The sequence below is a fragment of the Nerophis lumbriciformis genome, linkage group LG04, assembly GCF_033978685.3.
Source record: "Nerophis lumbriciformis linkage group LG04, RoL_Nlum_v2.1, whole genome shotgun sequence".
In the NCBI taxonomy this organism is placed as follows: domain Eukaryota; kingdom Metazoa; phylum Chordata; class Actinopteri; order Syngnathiformes; family Syngnathidae; genus Nerophis; species Nerophis lumbriciformis.
In genome coordinates, this window is record NC_084551.2 from 28,220,841 (window position 1) to 28,245,391 (window position 24,551).

Consider the following 24,551-nt stretch of genomic DNA (forward strand, 5'->3'; position numbering starts at 1 on the left):
GCCAAAAAACACTATTAACCTTGTTTATGTATTAAAAAAAACTGTTAAAATAGTAGCAATAAAAACAAAACAAATAACTCACTAAAAAAGCATTTTATGATGTTTTAAAAGGTGCACACTGGTATATTGACTATTAATTAACTCTTGGCAGTTTTAGCACTCTAATAGACTCAATGTGTTAAATTCTATATTTGATTCATTCTTAAAATGTTGGCTATTTAATAGATGGTATGTTTAATCTTATCCTGTCTTTCTCTGTCTGCATGTGTGTGTGTGCACGGGCAGTTTGCGTTTGTAAAATTGCCTTTTTACGGCATTGCAAATTGATGCTCCTTTAAAACATACTTGAATTGATGTAGACAATGTTTAGCATGCTGACTTTGGCTAAAATGATAGTTATTTTTCACACAACTTCGTCTCACTGTTGTTAGCAAGGTTGAAGCTAATAGTACACTTACAGAGACTGTGTCCGCATCCTCCCTTCAAATGTCCGACATCATTTCTCCGCTTTAAATGCTCGCGTATCACAGATGTACTGCCATAAAAACAAGGTCCGCTTTGCAAAATGAGAAAGGCACTCATGTTTTTAACAAGAATAAAAGGAAACATGCTCACACTTTACCTGTTGTGAAAAACAAAACAAAAACACTAGTGATGACGTCACGACTATTGTCGACAATTATAATTGTCAGCAACAAATGTTGTCAACAATGTCGACTAATCGTTGCAGTCCTACTTTGAACAACACCAAAAAATAAGTGCCTTGTAAATTGTAAGAAGTGTTGATTGAACAGCGTTGCAGCTGAAAGTAAGCAGTTGTCAACATGAAATTAACAAGTAGGTTAACAAAAGTCTAGTGTTTAAAGAAAGGATAATATACTGTCAGCATTGTTGTAGTCAGTACACAACATTTAAGAGGAGGGCGGGTCAATCCATAAATTGGAGCTTACCAAGGGTAGTATCAGTATATGATTGGCACTAGAATTATTAGGTCGATATTCAAATGTTTTCAAAATATTTAGATTTTTGTTTTTTGTTAATGTTTACAAACTCAGGAATACTTTCCCGAAAACAGGTAGGCTTTGAGGGCAAACAACATATAATTTAAAAGAGTAGTGAATAGTAGTTTTTGCTTTTGTTTAGTTATTGTGTAATATTGACTTTGTTTTGATTCAACATTCATCCATTTTCTACCAATTGTCTCTCTCGGTGTCACTTGTATGTTAAAAAAAAAAAGAAAATAAGGACGCATCTAAATATGTTGATATTGTTAAACTTTCAATAGCACTCACCATAAATGAATTTAAAAATGTAAAGTTAATACTGTACATGTGATCAAATTGGTATTCTCTCATGGATGATCACAATTGGCAGCATAAACCCCTGATTGGAACATCCTTAATGATAATAATAAAGAATAGTGTGATTTCTTTTAAACATAAGCACACGGCCATTAACATGGTTCGTGTTTGTGCACATGAGTGTGTGACTAAATCGTCACAGAGAATCGCAATCTCAATTTTAAGCAACAAACTCGTCTTTCTCATTTTTACAGAATTGTGCAGGCCTTCAATAGACTAATACACTGTGGTATAGAAACTGCCATCAACTCAGTGAAATAAAGACAGCAGTTTAAAAATTAAAGAGCAGATTAGAGAGGCAGATTTATGCACAGCCTTGGCAACTGGTGCTCTTTACTAGAAGTAACGTTTGGCCACACAGGGATGACTGTCTGTCTTCATCACATCAAACCTTACTACTTGCATGCTAGAAAAACAATGTGCAAATATATAAAAATTGTAAAAATGTAGAAGTGCAATGAATATGGTGTGAAATGAATATATACATGAAAAAACAAAACAAAAACAGGGTGGTTGGTGGAATGGGTTATTGCACCGAAGAGAAGGCAGTTATGAGGGACAATGGGGCAGTCCGTTCAGGATGGTTATGGCCCTGGGGAAGAAGCTGTTCTTTAGCCTGTTTGTTTTGGTTTTAATGCACCTGTAGCGCTTCCCAGAGGGCAGCAGGTGGAACAGGTCAGAGCCAGGGTGGGTGCTGTCTTTGATGATGGCACTGGCTCTGTTGAGGCAGCGGGAGGTGTAGATGTCCGTCAGAGAGGGGAGAGGGCGGCCGATGATCTTCTGAGCCGTCTTGACCACTCTTTGCAGCCTCTCCCTGTCTGCTGCAGTGCAGCTGCCGTACCATACCGTAATACAGTAGGTCAGCAGGCTCTCGATGGACGAGCGGTAGAAGGTCAGCAGCAGGTCAGGCTTCAGGTTGTACTTCCCGAGGACTCTAAGGAAGTGTAGCCGCTGCTGAGCCTTCTTGATGATTGATGTGGTGTTGACTGTCCAGGAGAAGTCATTAGAGATGTGGACTCCAAGGTACCTGAAGGTGTGGACCCTCTCTACACGCTCGCCGTTGATGTAGAGGGGGGCAGGGTCGGTGCTGCTCCTCCTGAAGTCGACGATGATCTCTCTGGTCTTGCTGGTGTTGAGAGCGAGGTTGTTCTCCGAAGACCAGGCCGTCAGCTTCAGGACCTCCTCTCTGTAGGCAGCCTCGTCACCTCTGGAGATGAGCCCGACCACTGTGGTATCGTCGGCAAACTTGACGGTAAGGTTGTCACTGTGGGCCGGACTGCAGTCATGGGTGTAAAGGCAGTAGAGGAGGGGGCTCAGCACACAGCCCTGTGGGGAGCCGATGCTCAGCGTGCGGGAGGATGAGAGGTGCGGGCCAAGTCTCACATTCTGGGGTCGGTCCGTTAGGAAGTCCCTTATCCAGGCGTTTGTGAGAGGGGGGAGGCCAAGAGTGTCCAGTTTATTGCAGAGTCTGTCCGGGATTATTGTATTGAAGGCAGAGCTATAGTCCACAGAGAGCATCCGGACGTAGCTCTGCTGCTGCTCCAGGTGGTTCAGAGCAGAGTGGAGAGCAACAGCGATGGCGTCCTCTGTGGACCTGTTCGCCCGGTATGCGAACTGGTGGGGGTCGAAGTCTGGAGGGATATGGTCCTTGATGTGCTGGAGAACAAGTCGCTCGAAGCACTTCATGATTACCGGAGTGAGGGCCACTGGTCGGTAATCATTCAGGCTGGTGATGGGAGACTTCTTCGGCACCGGGATTATTGTAGATGACTTTAGGCAGGATGGGATGACTGCCTGAGCCAGGGAGAGGTTGAAGATCCTGGTGAGGGGGGGAGCGAGCTGGTGGGCGCACGTCCTGAGCACCTTTCCAGGTACTCCGTCTGGTCCGGTAGCCTTCCTGGGGTTCACAGCCAGGAGCACTCGTCTGACACTGTGCTCCTGTACAGTGAGTGGAGTGGCGCCGGAGCCCGGTGGGGGCGGGGGCAGGGCTGGAGCAGATGAGTGTCGCTGGGGGGTTTCGAAACGGGCAAAGAAACAGTTAAGCTCCTCTGCCAGTGTCGCACTCTGATCCGCAGTTGTCATATTGCAGCCTCTGAAGTTCGTGATGTCATGAATGCCCCGCCACACCTCCCGTGAGTTTTTGCTGGACAGATGGGACTCTATGCACCTCCTGTGGTCCGCCTTTGCTTTTTTAATCCTTCTCTTCAGGTCGGCTCTAGCAACACTGTACAGTGCCCTGTCCCCTGACCTGAAGGCTGCGTCGCGGGCCCTGAGGAGTGTGCGGACCTGGCTGGTCATCCAGGCTTTCTTGTTGGGGTAAACCCGGATGGTTTTTTCCACAGTCACATTCCCGATGCAGAACTTTATGTAGTCCAGCACCGTTCCTGTGGCTGTCTCCAGCTCCTGTTGTTGGAAGAGGTCCCAGTCTGTTTGTTGGAAGCAGTCCTGAAGTTTGGGGAGTGCATCGTCAGGCCAGGTCATAACAGTCTTTGTGATAGGCATGGCCTGGCGTCTGATGGGGGTGTAGGTAGGAGAGAGCAGGAGGGAAAGATGGTCTGACTGTCCAAGCTGGGGGAGGGGTGTAGCTCTGTACGCGTGCTTTATGTTGGTATACACGTGGTCCAGGGTGTTCTTGCCCCTTGTAGAACACTTCACGTGCTGGTAGAACTTAGGGAGTACAGTCTTCAGATTGGCCTTATTAAAATCCCCTGCTATGATATGAACACCGTCGGGGTGGGCCCGCTGCTGTTCGTTGACGGTGTTCAGCAGAAGTTGTGTTTACTTTGGCGTCCGGTGGAATATACACAGCCGTGATGATAACAACAGACAGCTCTCTCGGGAGAAAAAAAGGCCGACATCTAACAGACATGTACTCCACGTCCGGGCAACAGTGCTGTTCAGTGATTGTCCCGTTGTTGCACCAGTTCTCATGCACGTAGATACAGAGCCCCCCTCCTCTGCTCTTACCGGAGTCCTTAGTTCTGTCCCGGCGGAGCAGAGTGCGTCCGGCTAGCTGCATGCTAGCATCGGGTATTTCTGGGTGAAGCCAGGTTTCGGTGATAATCATAGCACAACAGTCCCGAACATAGCGGTTTCCAGCAAGTTGTAACTCCAGGTCGTCCATCTTCTGTACAAGGGATCTGGCATTAGAGAGGAACAGGCTCGGTAGAGGTGGCTTGTGGGGTTGTTTCCTAAGCCTGAGCAAGACGCCGGACCTGCGGCCACGCTTCTGATTCCTCTCCCTCCTCCGTCTGCGCCGTCTCCCAGACCCGACAACAAACCACGGAGAGCCCTGTGCTCTCGCTATGTCATCTGGGATGTTGTGCTCGTGGTGAAAGTCGCTCGAAACAGATATCTGGTGCGAGTTACCGATATCCAAGAGTGACTGGCGGGTGTACCGGGTGTTTGCAGTACAGGTGGTGCACAAAAGGAAAAAAAACATGAAGAAAAGAAGGAAGAAAGAGCACTGAAATGGACAGCCGTAAGCCGCTGCGTCTGTGCGCGCCGCCATCTTGGGGAAAAAAATAAAAATACTGTGTTTTTTTGTTTACCTGGCTTACATTTTTCTCTTTTTTCACAAAGACGGTGACAGTTTTTTGGTTTTTGCGTTCCCCTTGGTGGTTGTGGTGTTGGTTTTGTCTTTTATTGTATATTTTATTCATCATATACTCCAATGTCTACCTGCCATCTAATCTGCTTTCATGTCATTTTATTGTCTTCTTTGGTATGTTTCCCAGTTATTCTTTATGGATATGACTCCAACCAATTTTTCAACATTGCCATCAGGGATGTATTGTGCTGACAGGTTATAAAGATAACCTGTTTTATCTTTGAAGTGTATTTGGATTTTAAATGACTGAGAAAGAGTGAGAATGAATTTATCAAAGAGAATTACTGTAAGGAGTATTTTCTTTTTTTGAGGATCCTTCTATAATGGTTCATGGTTGAAGTTTATTTCAAACATGCATACAATTACAACATGATGCATCAGAATTTCCCGTTTCTCTTTTCAACATGTTCGAAAAAGAATGGGAAGAAGCAGAATTTATTTAATTCTAACCCTTTTCCATTTTATAGGAATTCCTAACACTTTTATTCTCTTCCTGTTCTCAATGTGTACACAATTTACTCTATAAATAATACAATTCTCATGAAAAATAAATAAATTGTGATGTAAGTTGTATGTCATATAGTGAGATGGATAAGGTTATATCATTTTCAATAAGTTAAAAATGTTTATCATGGTTCTTTTTCTTTGTACTTTGTTAACACTTTAAGTTTGAACAGTTCCTTAAATTGGATCATATTAATACATTGTTTGACTTCTTTACTTAGTCCATTCCATAATTTAATTTCACATACTGAGATACCAAAGGTTTTAAGTGTTGTACGTGCATATAAATGTTTTAAGTTACATTTTTCTCTGAGGTTTTATGTCTCCTATTTGGATCAGAAGAATTGTTGTACATTCCTGGGTAGCAGGTTATAGTTTGCTTTGTGCATAATGTTTGCTTGTTGCAAATTCACTGTACCGTTGAATATCATTATTTTTGATTCAATAAATAAAGGGTTTGAATGTTCTCTATAGCCAACATTATGTGTTATTACAACTGACCTCTTTTGTAACACGGTTAGTGACTGAAAAATACTTTTGTAGTTATTTCCCCATATTTCTGCACAATAACTCAGATATGGTAACACTAGCGGGCAGTAGAGAATATGGAGTGGTTTTATTTTTTTTGTCCAATACATATTTTGCTTTATTTATTATAGACTAGACTTAGACAAACTTTAATGACCCACAGGGGAAATTGTTCCACACAGTAGCTCAGTTACAAAGGATGGAAAGTGTAAGGATGGAAAGGATAATGCAGGTATAAAGTAGACTAAAAATGTACCGTAGAAGCAATATAACATATGTATTATTTACATATTATATATACAGTATATCATATATACTGATATTATATTATATTATATTTGTATATACTATATACAATATATAACAAATCCCAATTACCATGTACAATATTACAGTATATGTAAAAGCTGCAACAAAAAAAAGGCAGCATAAAATAAAGATGTATTTATTGCCACCTAATGTTGCATGTTTTATATAAGATTTGTAGTTCTTTTTTATCATTAAATAATATGCCCCAAAACATTTTTTCATATACTCTTTCAATGTCTACTCCGTCTATTTGTATTTGACTTTCTCTTCTACTGTTACAAATAGCATTATTTTAGTTTTTACTGAGATTCAAAGATAGTCTGTTTTTTTTTCAAACCATCTCTTTAATTTATTCATTTATTTTGTTATTTGTATGAGCTTCTGTGTGTTCTCTCCTGAACAAAACACAGTTGTATCGTTTGCAAATAATACTAACTTTAAGACATTACAAATGTCGTTGACATAGAGTTTGAACATATTTGAAGTTTGGTCCCAGTATTGATCCCTGTGTAATGCCACAGCAAATCTTTGTTAAAATGTAATATTTATTCAATACATTTTTATAACATTCAAAATCATTGGTAAAATTGAGGCATCTCAGAGGGTGAGATAACTCCTGGAAATTACTGGTTTAGGAATGCCAAAGGTATAGATATGTGTCCAAGTTAAAGGAAACGGCAGGCTGTCTTCTAGTAGATTTATAATAATCTTTGCAAGCTGGGTAACGTTTGCTGTGGTCGGTAACGGTACACAAACAACTATCAGCAATGCAGTCAATATTACATACAGATAATGTGTCATGAGACATGCACATAAATCAAATTAAGAGTTCTTAAAGGAAATTAAATTACTTAAAATATACCTACACACGAGGCATAATGATGCAATATGTACATACAGCTAGCCTAATTAGCATGTTAGCATCAATTAGTTTGCAGTAATGCAGTGACCAAATATGCCTGATTCGCCCTCCACATAAGTCAATGATATCAACAAAGCTCACCTTTGTGCCTTCACACACAACATTAAAAGTTTGGTGGACAAAATGAGACAAAAAAGGTTTGGCATAAAACACATCTTAGAAAGTCGGAGAAAGTTGTAGATGTAAACAAACTACGGTGAGTTCAAGGATCGCCAAAATTAGTAGGACAAAACCACGCTCGCCAAATAGTCTCTAATCACTGAATCATGTTTAATATAAACAGCGGGATTTCTAACAATTAGGGAGGTTTGTGTCATGTTTGTCCTCCTACAGAAACCATATTAAAACAAAAGATATATGTTTTCATTTTCATACGTTTTTGAAAAAGCTCCAGAGAGCCACGAGGCCGGCGCTAAAGAGCCACATGCAGATCTAGAGCCGCGGGTTGCCGACCCCCGGCCTAGCTTCACATATTGCTTCTTGTTGGTTAAGTAACCTTTTACCCAGTTCAAGGCCAGCCCTCTGATGCCATACAATTCTGATTAAAATATTATGATGAATTGTGCCAAAGACATGCACCTGGGGATATTCTTTGCACCTGGGGATAGGTTGATTGGCAACACTAAATTGGCCCTAGTGTGTGAATGTGATTGTGAATGTTGTCTGTCTATCTGTGTTGGCCCTGCGATGAGGTGGCAACTTGTCCAGGGTGTACCCCGCCTACGTCCCGAATGCAGCTAAGATAGGCTCCAGCACCCCCCGCGACCCCGAAAGGGACACGCGGTAAAAAATGGATGGATGGATGTGTCAAATGCTTTTGTTAGATCCATAAACACTGCAACTGCACACTTTTTACCACCTATTGCATTAGTAATATATTCCGTTATTTCGATTAAAGCCATTGATGTTGAGATATTAGCTTTGTTTGTCTATGAAATTAAAGAACCAGGTCTGTAATTTGTAAACTGGTGTTTGTCTCCAGTCTTATGAATTCGTACAACTTTTGCTATTTTCATTTTGTCTACAAATTTAAAGGTCAGCATTGAGTATGGGAGTTTGTTATGACAAGGAAATATCAGGCAGGCTTGGATAAAGCCTTTGGCATATAGTTAGGGTTGTATCATCTTAAAGCACAAGCGTTGGTAACTTTTTATTTTTATTTTGATTGTTTCAAAGGTCTCAGTCCTTTGTGGCAGAATATTTTAATGATTAATTATTTCATGTTGTGTTAGTGTAATTCCATCTCAGAATGTCACTAATGGTATGTTGTACAATCATGTGACATAGAGACTGCAATACAATAACACCATACTGTGTGAACATCTCAACATACAGTGCACTTCTAAGGCTGATTGTCAGCATTTGAATGTAAAGTGTATGCGTTTCATCTATGCTTGCTCATGCATCAGTGTGTTATCTCTGCAGCCTGGAAACTGTTCACTTCTCAGAATGCACCCCTGCAAATAGTGACAGGATATAGTGATAAAAAAATATGCACATTTCCTGAGAGATATTGATTTTGATCTGAAAAATCTTCATTTTTTTTTTTTGTTTCTTAGACTTCCTTTTTCCAAGTCATGCATTTTTATCCTGATGAGTCAGCAGATATCCTCTCTTGTATTCTGTGTCACTTCCTTTTTACAGTTTTTCACACTGTGTTTACCGCGACAGAATGCATATTTACTGCCACAGACTCATTATTTTCCCCCTCTCTTCCCTCTCAGGCTCTTGCGTCTCAGCGAGCATACCTCCTCACTGCACGTATTCCCACCAAGGTAAGAGAAAAGTTAACATTAAACTTACAATATTTTCAAAAACACCTTTTAATCGGAAATCCAGAACAAATGCATTCAGATGGCTGTCGGTCTAATAGTTTTGCTGCATTTGCAAATGTAACTGAGGTGATTCAATATCCAAAGAGGCTGTTACTATTTCTGTCAAATAAACACAGTAATGAAATCGGAGTACACGCTCATGCGTATTGTGTGTCCAGTCTGGTTATGCTCAGGTGTGTCACAGTCAAACCAGTCATGTCCGGACACAGAGCTGTTCTAGAGTTTTTGTTTATAGTTTTACCATTCGGCTAATAACTGCATTGATCACATCTTATTTACCAAAGGTTATATAAAACCAGTTTTAAATAGTGGCACACTATTGGTCTAACATGAATATTACTGCACATCAAGAGTGAGGGTGGACACAGAAATGAGCAACACTAGCATAGCTACTTATTTGACATTATGAATCAAAATTGCACATGATCTTTGTAAAGGCAGAATGTTTGATACACATCATAATTAGAATGTGTAGGTGGCCATAAAGTTGAGAACATGTTGCTAATACTGTGTATATTTTCTTATCCTCTTGAGAATCAGCCTCCTCGACTGTAGACATTTTGTTTTCGGCCATATCTTTTGTCAATTGTCAGTGTTAGAAATTCCAAAACAAAATAGTCCTGGTATGCAAAACAAAAATGGTTACTGCAGACAATACTGGTTCTCAGGTGGGTACACCGTATCATAAATAGTTGCAGCATTCCTTGTGGCTAGGGATGAGCGTGCGTGCGTGCGTGCGTGCGTGCGTGCGTGCGTGCGTGCGTGCGTGCGTGCGTGCGTGCGTGCGTGCGTGCGTGCGTGCGTGCGTGTGCGCGCGTTGTTGTCTGTAATGTTGCCTCTTCCAGTTTGATATCAAGTTCATTTTAGTGCGGTGCTGCTTGTTGCTTTCACAAGTAAAAATATATTTCCTGCATTGAACTTGCTGCACTTATGACTCTGTCTTGTTATTGATATAAAACGTTGCGCGCCGCGTTTCATCAAGCTATTGCTAACAGTGTTATAACGGACCTAAAAGTAATTAATTAGAATACTTGTTGCTAGTAAAAATAACGGCCATTATTATATAACACCGTTATTATATAATACCATTATTACGAACACTGAATACAAGTATGTACGTTTATGCTATAAGGTTAGTGTTTTTTATACCTACTATCATTCTATTATTCATTTCACTTGATCAAAGTTTAACATTCCACACTACAAAATGATCAAGTATGTGCTGTACTATGATTTCTACTGATATTGTATCAGTTTCATATCAGTATCGGCCAACACTCAAGGCTACAATATCGGTATCGAACCAAAAGTGAAAACGTTGTATCGGTACACCCTTACTACTGGATATTGATTCACGCAAAAACAAACTGTATTGCACATGACATCACGTGCAGTTGCAGACTTGGCCGTCACTTAAGCAGCACTGAGAGCAGATTTTGTCAGACTGCCTCTGATGAATGTTGCAATTTTGCCAACAAAGCAAGTATGCCTGATAGAAAACACTTGAACATACTGTAAGGCTCCACTTTTCTAAATGCGCTTGATCGATGCCAATTTTTATTGGATTTGCCGTAGACATAAGACTGATTAGCATTAGCAATTTAACATTACAATTTTAACACCTTCTTTAAAACCACCAATAGGATGCACATTACAATCAAACATTTGGTGTGTAATAAATACAATACTCACAGTATAAACACGTGTTAGGGCACATCAAAAGACTATATTCAGCTTAATGGCAAAACTACTCTCTGACTCAGCAACACACCGTAGCCTATACATTACTGTCATCTAAGATCTTGGATTTGTAACTGCATGCAAAGTCTACTATATAATATATGCAAATAAAACTCAGGAGTGTAAGAAATCAATGTATAACAACTAGACAACAATTACTGTTAAGAATTTAATAAAACATCCATCCATCCATCCATCCATTTCCTACCGCTTGTCCTTTTTGGGGTTGCGGGGGGTGCTTGAGCCTAAAAATTAACATTTGAAGTACCAAAAATTGATATCGGTATTGTTTCCTAGATACCGAGAATATTAGTTTTGCATCGGCTCAAATGTGAAAGGTACCATCCCTACCAGTAGGATACAATATGGTATTTACTACCATACTTTTGTAGTTTAAAATGCGGTAGTAATTGTTACATTATTTTAGATTGTGCTAGGTCTGTTCACACACACACAATCAGTATGTGTCCATGCACTAAATTAGTCCGATTGCTCAAATAGTTTGGCTCTAAATAAGCATCCTGCAACCGATGGAAACACCTTAATCTGATCGTGTTCCGTTTTTAAAAAGTCAGACTAACACACCTGGATTATGCGATTGAAAACCAGATCTCCCGAGTGGGTGTGTGCAGCCGGAGGGGACCCTTCATATTGCACATGTGCCAGTCTCAACGCGTGGAATATAACCTGGAAGCAGATACCATTCAATAAAAACATAAGAAACAATTGTAATGAAGAGGAAACTGTTTATTTGCTTCACAAATTAAACGAACAGAACATTTTGAAGTTAAAAAAGAAACATGGATTTATTTAAGAAGGTAGCTAAGAAAATGGAGAACACCGGCTTAATTTGCACTCCTGAACCAAATACGAATTACATAAATGATAAATGATAAATGGGTTGTACTTATATAGCGCTTTTCTACCTTCAAGGTACTCAAAGCGCTTTGACACTACTTCCACATTTACCCATTCACACACACATTCACACACTGATGGAGGGAGCTGCCATGCAAGGCGCTAACCAGCACCCATCAGGAGCAAGGGTGAAGTGTCTTGCTCAGGACACAACGGACATGACGAGGTTGGTACTAGGTGCTGATTGAACCAGGGACCCTCGGGTCGCGCACGGCCATTCTTCCACTGCGCCACGCCGTCCCTGAAATATTGAAATAGAATGACGCATACTGTACACAAACTGATGAACAATAACTCTGTGTTTCACACAACTGGCAAGATAGTCCAGAACAATAGAAACCTTCATCTGGAACAGTATCGGGCGGGGCACAAACGGTCTTTTCATTTGAATTTAAAACTCCTTCCACCAATCCACAGAGCCTTATGAATTCTAAAGTTTTGTTTCCATGATTGTCCGTATTAAAATTCCTTTGAAAAACTCTCCTGCCAGTATTTCTTTGCTTCAGACCTACCTGTGAATGGGAGGCACACAGTGTATGACCAATAGTTGCATTAGAGAGTGTGCATGGACACTGGGATTTCACACGTTGGTGTGAAAATACTTATAACTGGACAATTTGAGAAATCCGATTAATTTAGTGCATGGAAACATTGTCACTCGCACATATTGGAGGCAATGCGTAGATCCCCCTGATGACATCACTGTACCATCATGGCTCGCACCATTTCCAGGAAATACTTAACTGTAGTGCCTTATACAGCTGTATTCTTTCCGGTCAATACATGCCCTCAGGGACAGTTGTAAGTGATTGATTGATTGCATTACATGTGGTGTTGTTCAAGTTGACCATCTTTCTGCTAGTTATGATTCCAGATTTAGTTTGAGTAGTGCGAGAGTTTTCTCTCTATGTACGCTCTTGTTAGACACCTGTTTTATAAACCATTATCAAGTAAGTTATGTAAGTACCAAAACCACATCTATGCTTTCTACAGACAACTTTGCCTGTCTGTCCCTTAAACCCTTGATTCAGCATTTTCACCCCCACCCTTCCCTCAATCCAGATTACTTTGTGCTCTTGTCATTCCTTCCCCCACTCACTACTGTGCCAAAGGTCAGCGGGGATAACCTGCAATGTCTCGTGTTGAATGTGGTGCTTCAAATCCTTCATATCCCTCTGTAGCTGAATATATTTTTTTACCCCAGTTTCTTTGTTTGTAGCATCTTAAGTGTAACTCTATACTGTAAATGAACTGATTTGTTGCCTTATTTTCTCATTTACATAATATGAAGCCATACAAATACCAGATACCATCCTAATATCAGATTTCAGATTAAGAATTCATATACAGTTTGGTGTGACTGTTTTCTTGAAACTTTATTTTAGAGCGGATGAGCCAACAACAAATTAAGATTAGTTGCTACGCTTTGTTCTAAAACAGGAGTTAAACAGAATAAAGAACAGAATGTGTTGGATAAGCATCTTTAAGGCCTCGTTTACACTAAACCAGATAAGGTTATCCAGGGTAAATCCTAGGGGTGTGGGAAAAAATCGTTTCGAATTCGAATCGCGATTCTCACGTTGTGCGATTCAGAATAGATTCTCATTTTTTTTAAATCAATCCAACAAAACAATACACAGAAATATTATAACAATGCAATCCAATTCCAAAACCAAACCCAACCCAGCAACACTCAGAACTGCAATAAACAGAGCAGTTGAGAGGAGACACAAACACGACACAGAACAATCCAAAAGTAGTGAAACAAAAATGAATATTATCAACAACAGTATCAATATTAGTTACAATTTCAACATAGCAGTGATTAAAAATCCCTCATTGACACTATCATTAGACATTTATATATAAAAAAAAAGAACAATAGTGTCACAGTGGCTTACACTTGCATCACATCTCATAAGCTTGACAGCACACTGTGTCCAATATTTTCACAAAGATAAAATAAGTCATATTTTTGGTTCATTTAATAATTAAAACAAATTTACATTATTACAATCAGTTGATAAAACATTGTCCTTTACAATTATAAAAGCTTTTTACAAAAATCTACTACTCTGCTTGCATGTCAGCAGACTGGGGTAGATCCTGCTGAAATCCTATGTATTGAATGAATAGAGAATTGTTTTGAATCGGGAAAATATAGTTTTTAAATCGAGAATCGTATTGAATTGAAAAAAAAATCGATTTTGAATCGAATCGTGACCCCAAGAATCGATATTTAAATCGAATCGTGGGACACCCAAAGAGTCACAGCCCTAGTAAATCCCCCCTAACCTTATCCGTGTCCACACACAACAATGCCACCGTTTAAAACCCCCGCCCCCTTCCGTCCGCCGGCGCAACGAGACGTAGTATGCAAGTGCGAAAAAAAAAAAAAAATCTACCTGAGCGTCCATCTGCTCCAAGCTCTCCAGTAGATGACTTCACTTCACTGTGAAGTTGTTATTTACAAGTTATATTGTAAATAGTTTGCTGTGCATTTTACATTTATTTGCTGTGTTTTGTGTGCAAGTTTTTAAATTAAAATGTATCTCCTTCGAACAATATCCAGTGTTGTGGTATTTCAGTTAACTAGAATCCAGTGTGCTGTGGGGCCCTATTGTAGTGAATCACACCTGAGCCATTAGCTTTATTGGACATGAGAAAGTAGACAATGCGACAAAGAACATTTTACAACAATTGATGTAAATATATATATATATATATATATATATATATATATATATATATATATATATATATATATATATATATATATATATATAGTTGTGGGTTGACTCCGCCATTGGGGTATTCTTTTGTGAGATATGGCGTGAGGGGATAAGCTTGGTCTCCCAAAAGAAAAATAGTGACCGGATCTTCATCTTCCAGCAGTTGTTTGGGACACGAAGGGATGGTTCCATCTTTCAGCTGCGCGTTAATGGCGGAGTTAGCAAAGATGCGAGCATCATGCACGCTGCCTGGCCATTTCACAGTCACATCCATAAAGCAATATTTGTAGTCACACACTGCCTGTATCACATCCACGGGAGGAAGGGACAAAGTTTTTCGGTAAATAGAATCACAGCTGACCCGGACATTCGAAAGTTTTCTTGCCGTCTGAGATGTGTAGTTTCCGAAATAACTGCAATCACGTGTTTCCTTCACTTAAGGTATTCATGTGTGATTTCCACAAGCGTCTGTACATGTAGAAGAGGGTGAAACACGGGCATGTCTGGATGACTCGTCTCCATCTTTTTAGCTCCGGTTGTTATGAAGCTGGCTGTGGCGCTTTTTTTCTGGCTTTAATTCCTGTGTGGGTGCGGGCTTTCTGGCGTCACTTCCTCTCCGAACTCCGTTTGTAAACGATCAATGAGTCCATACAAAGCTAAAAGCCGGAGATTTAAGAAATACATGGCGGATTTACCCGCTTACCAGTTTACCGTATTTCCTTGAATTAGCGCACCGGCGGTAATTAATTTAAAACCTCTTCTCACTCCGGCGCTTACCAAAGGCATGCGGTAAATTTAGGCATGCTCTTATAAATTTGCCACCAATCACCTTTCAGGCACGGATGGTGTGTTTGTAGCCATGGGAAAATCTGACATCAAATCCAAACCACACAAACATAAAACATTAACATTAGCTGCTCATTGCAGTTTAAACTGATATACATAGCCTATTATTTGCGCACTATTGACAAGTGATGTACCGAAAACTTGACCATTGAAAAATGACTGATCACCGAAAACCGCGCTACAGAAACCAGATATAGACAAAACGCACGCCATTGTCTGTAGCGTTGTCAGCGTGTCTGCGATGTGGACGTGATTTTAATATATACTGCATATATACCCGCGCAGACAGCCACCTACAAAATGTGCAAATATTAAGAAGACAGTGGCGGCTTTTAAAAAGAGAAAGTCCAACTAGACCATCAGCAGGAAGCAACTGTGACGTAATGCTTGCTTCAGCCTCTTTAGTCAGGGACCGCGTGGGACAGTAGAAAAAGTAGAGTCTCTAAACACGAGTACATTCCATAATAACAGAAGAAGATGCTATATTTTTTTAAGTCCTTAAAAGTCTGTAAACCCTTTCAAAAAAATCTCAACAAAGTACCTTGTACAAAAAAAGCAGCAGTTGAAAATATGGCAAAACGATTACAAAAATATATGTTAATGAAAAGAAACAGATTTGTTTTTAATGTATGTATCCATTTTTTGAGCCTTTTTAAAGAAAATTATATCATCTTAGCAAATTATGCAAATCACTCTGTCATGGTGACCACACCCATAACCACGCCCCCACCGCCACAGGTATCATGGCAGTTTAGGGGAAACCCTGAAGCACAAAAGAACAGTCAGCTGGGGGGATTTACAGGGTGTTGCTCTTTAGACTGGAGTGCAATGCCTTAGTGTAGAGATATCTCCAAGGTTTCTCATTGTTATCCAATTGGGTTGAGTTTTTTCTTGCCCTGATGTGGGATCTGAGCCGAGGATGTCGTTGTGGCTTGTGCAGCCCTTTGAGACACTCGTGATTTAGGGCTATATAAGTAAACATTGATTGGTTGATTGATAATGCCTGTAAAACATAATTCACTTTCTTTACTTGTATTTTTCTTTCTCCGAATCCCCCTTTTGGCTTATTCTATACCCTCTCAATGGGATTTTGTGTTTGTGTGTCTGAGATTCCTAGACTGCACTTGGTAACCCTCAAGGCCTCATAGCCTCACTGAATCCCTACCAAAACACAATTATTCTCCCAACTATTGTCATTTTTAAAACATGTTATTAATGCCTGCGACGTCTTAATCTTCATGTATCTTTTACCCTTTGTTGATTAAGTGACAGGTGGGCAATGAATGAACGAGTGAGTCGTGCAAACACTAATGCATTCGGTCATCTCACAGCATGTTGTTTTGCTTTTGGCGTGGGCACGTTTGTGTCAGCATGTTCCGGTGACATTGGCCGAGGGTCGGTTCATATTCTACAGCAACAATATGTACAGCATATTGTAGCATGATGCAGATAGTCTGGATCATACACAATAAATAACATGTACTACACATTATGCATCACTGTATGTTATGTATTGCCGATTGGTAAGAATTTGATAAAATTCATAAATAATGTGGACGATTTAATATGTTGGTACTAACTGGTAGTGCTTATGATTACGCAAAACTTTAACACACTGCATGTTTGTAGCCACTTAATGGGGAAATTCACTTTTTTTTTTACATTTTCCTATCATTCACAATCCTTATGAAAGACAAGAACACGTACCGTATTTTTCGGACTATAAGCCGCTCCAGAGTATAAGTCGCACCGGCCGAAAATGCATAATAAAGAAGGAAAAAAACATATATAAGTCGCACTGGAGTATAAGTCTCATTTTTTGGGGAAATCTATTTGATAAAACCCAACACCAAGAATAGACATTTGAAAGGCAATTTAAAATAAATAAAGAATAGTGAACAGGCTGAATAAGTGTACGTTATATGACGCATAAATAACCAACAGAGAACGTGCCTGGTATGTTAACGTAACATATTATGGTAAGAGTCATTCAAATAACTAACGTCAAGTCTCTTAAGTGAATGAGATAAATAATATTATTTGATATTTTACGGTAATGTGTTAATAATTTCACACATAAGTCGCTCCTGAGTATAAGTCGCACTTATAGTCCGAAAAATACGGTATGTATTTTTTTTTACATTTTTCATTCTAATCTGTTCTCGGTGGCTACCAACGGCGCTAATGGGAGTAATCCATCGTGTCTCTAAATCACTCTAAAATGCATCCAAAAACTGCCAATAATACTCCATTTACATCTTGTGACCTGAACATTAACCAGCTTTTGCAGCTATATTGTTGACATATTGAGTTGCTGAATTATGATTGCCTCTGAGTTGGTCAAACTTAGTTTGATTAAATCATGTCCTATCATCTCTATTGTAGAAGAATGTAGCCATTAACTGAGAAACTGGTCAGCTGTGACATTCAACCTAGACCCAAAGATGGCGAGAAAAACACACTCGTTTGTGCACCGCCTTTTTTAACCCTTCGTGTGGTTTCTAAATAAATCTAAAAGGCAAGCTGTGAACATCCCTTCAGTCGGCATCTTAGTAAGAGCAAACATTGTACAGTAAGTGATTATATTTCTTTTCTTTGTTGTCTCTCATGAAGTCTGCCATGATTAGTAGTGTTGTTGTTGAAAGAAATAGTGAACGTTGTGATCCGTCTGTGAAATGAATACACCAGCTTATGCATAAAAATATGTGAATAATACATGTTTTTTATGAATGTGCCTGTTACTACATTACATATGTACTTACAGTGTGTATATAAAACCTTGATGGAGGTGTTTGGATGTTTTTGGAGCGCTTTATAGGCGGAAGAATGTGACTCCCATTGACTCCATTGTTAACTGACTTTTATTTATGTTTGTTTGAGTTAGAATGCATAGAAATAGAAAGATATACATATGTGTACTTGTCTTACATAAGGATTGTGAAAGATAGGCAAAATTCCCCAAAAACCGCATTACCCCTTTACAGTAAATACCGTAGAATAAGTTTAATTTAATTTGTTATGCGTAAGCCTACAAAAAAGTACCTTTTTTTTAAAATAGGTTATTTTACATTCAAAATGCATTGTGTTTTTTATGTAAACATTTGAGAGGAATGTAATTTGTTCTTGCGTTAGTTACTCTTCATAAACTAGCAGTTGACTAACTATGGCTGGTTGATTTAAAGTTGCAGTTTGCATTGGGCTCCAAATTAAATTTTTGAACCCAAAAAAATTAATGGAAAATATAAGAGATAGAGATCAAATTCTGCTCCACAGTCACTTTTATAACCCGATTTTAAGTCTGTCTACAAGATTTTTGTTTCTGGAGGCGTTCCCAGGTTGCAAATGAAACCACGGCCCTTTCCAAAAGTATCGTAATTAATTTTTTAAAACTTGTACACTGTTTATTTGTACATCTTCAAGTCGTCGCCGCTATTTTTTTCTAGACATGGTCTAAAATAAATGTTGTGAACATTATATAGATTCACCCGGTCACACCATTAGGTATACTTGAATGCTCTCAGATCAATTTAGAGCTGAAAAAAAAAAATCTGCTTTTAGCAGCATTTATGTCACTGCATGTTAAATGTCTGCGTATTATGATCATGCCACAATTTGATGAAGATAATAATTTATCTTTTCTTTTTTGTGTTTCATTATAGCCTGAAATAGGAGCTCCTTCTGATCTGGCTGAGAGCTTGACTTGGGCCCTGTCTATTTTAAGTCGGATAACTCCTTAAACAAATAACTATTTAGCTTAAACCCCGTGTCAGCCACACTAATCCATCGTTTAAGGTTGCTTATACCCTGTATAATCTTAGCCGTCTGGCAACCTTAATATCCAACTAAGCATGTCCACCTCACTGTGACATCACAATGTAGCCAATCTGCAAAACCCAGGCATTCAAAATGTATGAGCTTATGATTTGATGATTTGACATTTACATATCAGTATCTAATATTGTAACATTTATAAGTCGAAGAAGACGAAAACCATCACAGGGTCCCCTTTAAGTTTAGTCATTTTTGATTAAAAACACATGAAATAAAATTAAAATATTTTCCTGTTTTCATGACAGACATTACTTAATAATTTAGTTGCCAATATTTCGATAATAATGTCCACATACATAAATCTTGGAATGTTGATTCAGGTTAATTTTTGGAATTGTTTCTGCACTGTAGACAAATTGGTGAGAACCAAAGACCTTGATAAAAACACACACACAAACATACTTTTACTGAATGAATACACCCCCCCCCCCCCCCCACACACACACACACACACACACACACACACACACACACACAAACACACAAGAGAGTCAGACCGCAGTCAGACAGTCTGCTTATCATCTGCTTCCTCTCATCTCTGAGCCAATCTTAAGAAAGTCAGCTCCCACCTGGAATTGTCGGCCCTCGCTTCATGGCCTGCCTTCAGGCACCATGTATGTGAAAGATGCAAGTACAAGAACATTTGTTACTTCCAGTAATATAAACAGTCTGAGGCAGTTTTATAGACTGTGATTCTCCCACTATCACATTATTGCGCGTTTGTCCTTATTTGGTGTCTTTCTCCTACACTGCTCCTTTGAACTATTCTCTGTACAATATTGTAGTTCTGTTTTACAAATACAAATGTGTCTTTGAACCAAAAAAGCACCTTTTATTTCATGGCTAAAGTATATGTGCCAGAAGAAACTAATTGATGACTGTCTCTATTATGTATGAGATATGCATTCTTTAGACACTGTAAAGTCTTATTAGAAACCATTTCTAGGAAGAAAAAGGCACTGCAGGCACTGTTTCCCACAGGACCATAATCTATTTGTGGCGGCGGTTGGTTGGGTGCTTTTTGACATAATGATGTAATCGTCCAAATTACATGGCCATGGCCCACTTACAAAGAGTAAAAAATACCAAAAAGCAAAGCAAATATGTTTAGGACTGCCAAAGAAGGCATTTTAATGCCAATCTTCTGGCTTACAAGTGCTGAGCTGCTAAGTGTCTTAATAAGAGTACATTAATAATTAATAAGAGTTACACAAAGTATAATATAATACCAAATTTTGGTATGTCTGCATTGTCACAGACAGTACAAGAGGATCAAATCAATCCATAAATTGATGGTGTCGATAATAATGGTAATATCAGTATATGATCGATACGACAGTTATCAGATCAATATTTTTATTTTCTCAAAATCATTTTTTTGTAGTTGACTGGGTTTCTGTTTTCAAACTTAAAGAATAATTCCCTGGACACACAAGGTAAAAATGTGTAAATGAGTACCGGTAGTAGATAGTAGTCTTTTCTCTTGTTTAGTTATTTTGTACTATTGACTTTGTTTTGCTCAAACAATTGCATGGAATAAAAGAGAATAAGGCACTAGTTTGAATATTGTGTTGATATTGTTACACTGTTAATGGCAGTCACCATAAATACATTGAAAAATGTGTGATTGTGATAAGTGCTTTCATTTCAGAATCTCCAAAAGTATATTCACTTAATTTGCTGCAAAAACAATATTTCAGGCTCTGATTACTAGCTAAATAAATCGCTAAGTTGGCAACACTGATCCCTCCTTCACGATCTTCTTATTCTCGAGCAGATCAGGTGTAATGTAATATGTTTACGAGCGAAGTTAGGTAGTGCCAAATCTATTTGTGGCAGTCCAAATGTATTCATGGTGGACTGCCAAAAACACAGCACTCATGCATACTAAATATAGCGCACACACAAATGTTAAATTCAAGTCCTTGCACTTGAATATTTTACCTCCACTTTTGCCCTTGATATATGTTCAGAGGATTTTGGAATATTGGAACATATTTTAAGCGTATTTTTCTTCTGTTTTGCTTTTAGGTGGAACATTCTTTTAATTACCTGGAGATCCAAGGAATAGCTTCTAACAAGCCAACACAGGTACATACCTTTTCCCCAAGTGTACAAATGAAGCAAAAGATACTGCAAGCAGAGCTGAGTGTGCTTATTTTGCATGTCAACACAACATGGAGCTTACTTGCTCACTGGCACACAAACTGGGAATTACAAGCACTAGGGCTCCATGGGAAGGGGATGTTTCTCACTGGGGTGTGTCTGTACAAAACACCAAGGCTCAAAGGCACCAAATGCATGGTTAGCCATTGTAGATCAATGTAACACCTCTTCTACATTTTGCAGAAAACATGCAAACACCCCCACTCTGCCTTTAAAAGTTCAGGTTGCATCAAATATATTCATCAGATTTATAGAGTTAAGCTCTGAAAAATACATTTTCTTTTCTGATGTATCTGCAGATCCCACTTTCAGCTGTCAGGATGATCTACTTAACAACATTTCATAATCTGTCACTTTATCAAGTTCCTGCTGCTCAACCTTTTTACCACTTATCTCGAAAGATGTCACTCTTCTTAATATTTGGACTAATTGTCTCGCCTGTTGAATACAATCTTTCAAGGATTATGCTAATTTTGACCCGCAAAGGTGACACACGTTCCTTCATTTGCATAATTGCGGCTAGCGCTGTAATGGTTAGCCCATCTTGGGAAATATCATCAAATGTTTGGCTTTTACTTCAATCGTGGGTGCATGGACAGATGTTAAGGGTATTAATGTGGATAGATTTAGTTGATAGAAATAGAAAAGCTTTTACAATTCAAATTAAGTACATAAGCATATAATAGATTCTATCACCACCTCTCAAGTCAACTAGCATCCAAAAAAATTCTCCTTCGAAAAAATAATTCAAAAAAATGGTGTGTCCTTTAGTTGTTTATAGAATATGAGCGAGGCTCCTTCTCTCTGAAGCTGCTCTCCACTGAGGAGGTCAATGAAGTGGTTGCTCATTTGGGACACTGTCTCCTAAGAATATGTCCAGGTCTTCCACCCAGGTAAGTTCAATTTACTTTTAATTGTTCCTTTTTCTTGTGTGTTTGCAAAACTCTCATACAACTTCCAAATAACAGAGATGAACACGCTAATTGAACTAAACATATCTTAGTAACTTAAACTTATGTTAAATTTCATCTTTTTTCTTAATAATGTTGTTATAATGTTGGATACTCGTTTTAAACAATGCCAAAGCGACAAATCATAAGGTTAATGCATTTTAGTGTTACCTTGCACACAGTTTTGGATCCCTATGTTCGCGGGTTTTTGCAATCTGGCTACATCGTGACATCACAGCGAGGTGGATGTACTTATTTAGACATTGCGTGAGGCTCTCAGCCAGGAGGGGAGATGTATTATTTTTTAATCTAATCTTGGCATGCGCATAATAACGCAAACTTGCGACATGTATTTTTGGTATTCACCATAGGATGTAATAAGCGCATACTGGAATAAATCACCACATAAATACATTAAAATGCTCTAATTGATAAAAGCCTCTTTCATACATAGATCCCGCAAAATTGCAGTTTCAGAGCCCTAACTGTAGAAAACTGAATCAATTTGTCTGTGCGGTTTACACCAAACCCAGAGGTTAAGTGCAGACATTGCCATTAAAGTGTGCATGTTTACACATCATCACACAAACCCACTATAAATGACTTGGCAGACTGCGAAAATTGCTTTCAAGACAACAGGGTGAGTCTCGGGCAATAAAATTCACACTCTACCCCTACATTGTGGGATATTCTTTTACGTTTGTACATTGGCAACGTCGAGCATCAGGTACAGCTTTAATACCGCTTCAAAACTCAGACTTTTCTACGACTTGACTTGAACCCTCCTGTCACCACCTAAAAAAATTAAAACATGTCATACAATACCCTTTTCCCCCTTGGTGATTTATGGGATCACTTTCTTACACAAAATAAAACACAGATGAACCACATTAAATTGCAACGTTTAAGGGTCCCTGTCACATGTCGTCAGCATAGCATAAGACAAAGCATTACCCTTTGGTCTTATGCATGAACGTGATAGTTGGGTTCCTCAATGTAGCCCTCACCAGACGAACTTGACTAGCGTGTAGAAATAAATGTTGTATAATTAAGTAATAGATGGAGTTTCTTCTCATGAATACTGAATTAGTCTTATTTTATTATGATTGTTGATTAAGCCATATTGTACTGAACAGCCATTTCAGGGACGTACATATTGTTTTTCTCTGTCATATTAAGTTATTTTTCTGATTTTCATCAATCTTTCATAGATACAGTGGAACCTCGATTTTCAAACTTTATTGGTTCTTGAACAGCTTTCGCAAATAGAAAAGTTTGAATATTAAATAAAATGTTTCCATGAGAAACATTTTAAACATGAATAATTGGTTTCATTCCTCGACAAATGTTCATATATTAATAAAATATGGATAGATTGTGTGAATGTTGTCTGTCTATCTGTGTTGGCCCTGTGATGAGGTGGCGACTTGTCCAGGGTGTACCCCGCCTTCTGCCCGAATGAAGCTGAGATAGGCTCAAGCGACCCCCGCGACCCTGAAGGGATTAAGCGGTAGAAAATGGATGGATGGATGGATTATATACTTTGAGCACAATATGACATGCTATACAGTACTGTATATCAAACAGTATTGAGGCATTGTGTGTGGTGCACTCACAATTTAAAATCACAACACCCTTTAACTTTAACAGACGGTCGCCACAATGATTAAGAATAACAATAAAAAAACACTTTACTTTGTACTCTGCTGACTGAATGAGCAGTGAGCACCAGAGATCGGTCAGCCCGCCCACAATGAATGTGCCGCCTGGCACAAAATGGCTGAACTCTAGGCATACAATGGGTGGAGGAAATGTTTTTACACGGAAACATTGTTCGTCCACCAAAGCATATTCTTATGTGGTCTGTGGATCGTAATTCGAAACGTTTGTACAATGAATAGTTCATAAATCGAGGTTCCATTGTTAACACAAAAAACTGTTAGTATCAATATTAACTTCTGAATAGGAGGTTTTGCAAATTAGAAAATGTCACACTCAATAATATTATTGAAATTTTTTCTCATTTTAGTAAAGTTATGAAGAAGCTCAGCATGGAGCCTGCAGACAGGCTGAACTCTCTCCAGACGATGTGGGAGAATAACAAACCTGCTGACCCTGGACCATGTGGTAGGTCAATGAGGATGTCTCAGAGCTCCTAGTGTCATGCTTCTGCATCATGAATCGATTTACATGTCACTGCAGGTCTTTTGGTCAGATAGAAGTTGTTAATGTAAAATTAACGCTTTGCAGTCTTTGTTGTTCCAGTAATTGTCTTTTCCTGCATCTTTCCTCATATTTG

The 24,551-nt window shown here is 39.0% G+C and overlaps 1 protein-coding gene across 2 annotated transcripts in view; it reads left to right on the forward strand.

Moving 5' to 3' along the window:
* The window catches only part of LOC133598614 (F-actin-uncapping protein LRRC16A-like), a 135,690-nt gene that overhangs the window by 42,359 nt on the left and 68,780 nt on the right, over window positions 1-24,551 (forward strand). For both annotated transcript variants that reach the window (XM_061951344.1, XM_061951337.1), the window contains exons 3-6: window positions 8,959-9,009; window positions 21,168-21,227; window positions 22,074-22,195; window positions 24,282-24,379. In XM_061951344.1, the coding sequence (XP_061807328.1) occupies window positions 8,959-9,009; window positions 21,168-21,227; window positions 22,074-22,195; window positions 24,282-24,379 (331 nt within the window). The remainder of the gene's footprint in view (window positions 1-8,958; window positions 9,010-21,167; window positions 21,228-22,073; window positions 22,196-24,281; window positions 24,380-24,551) is intronic.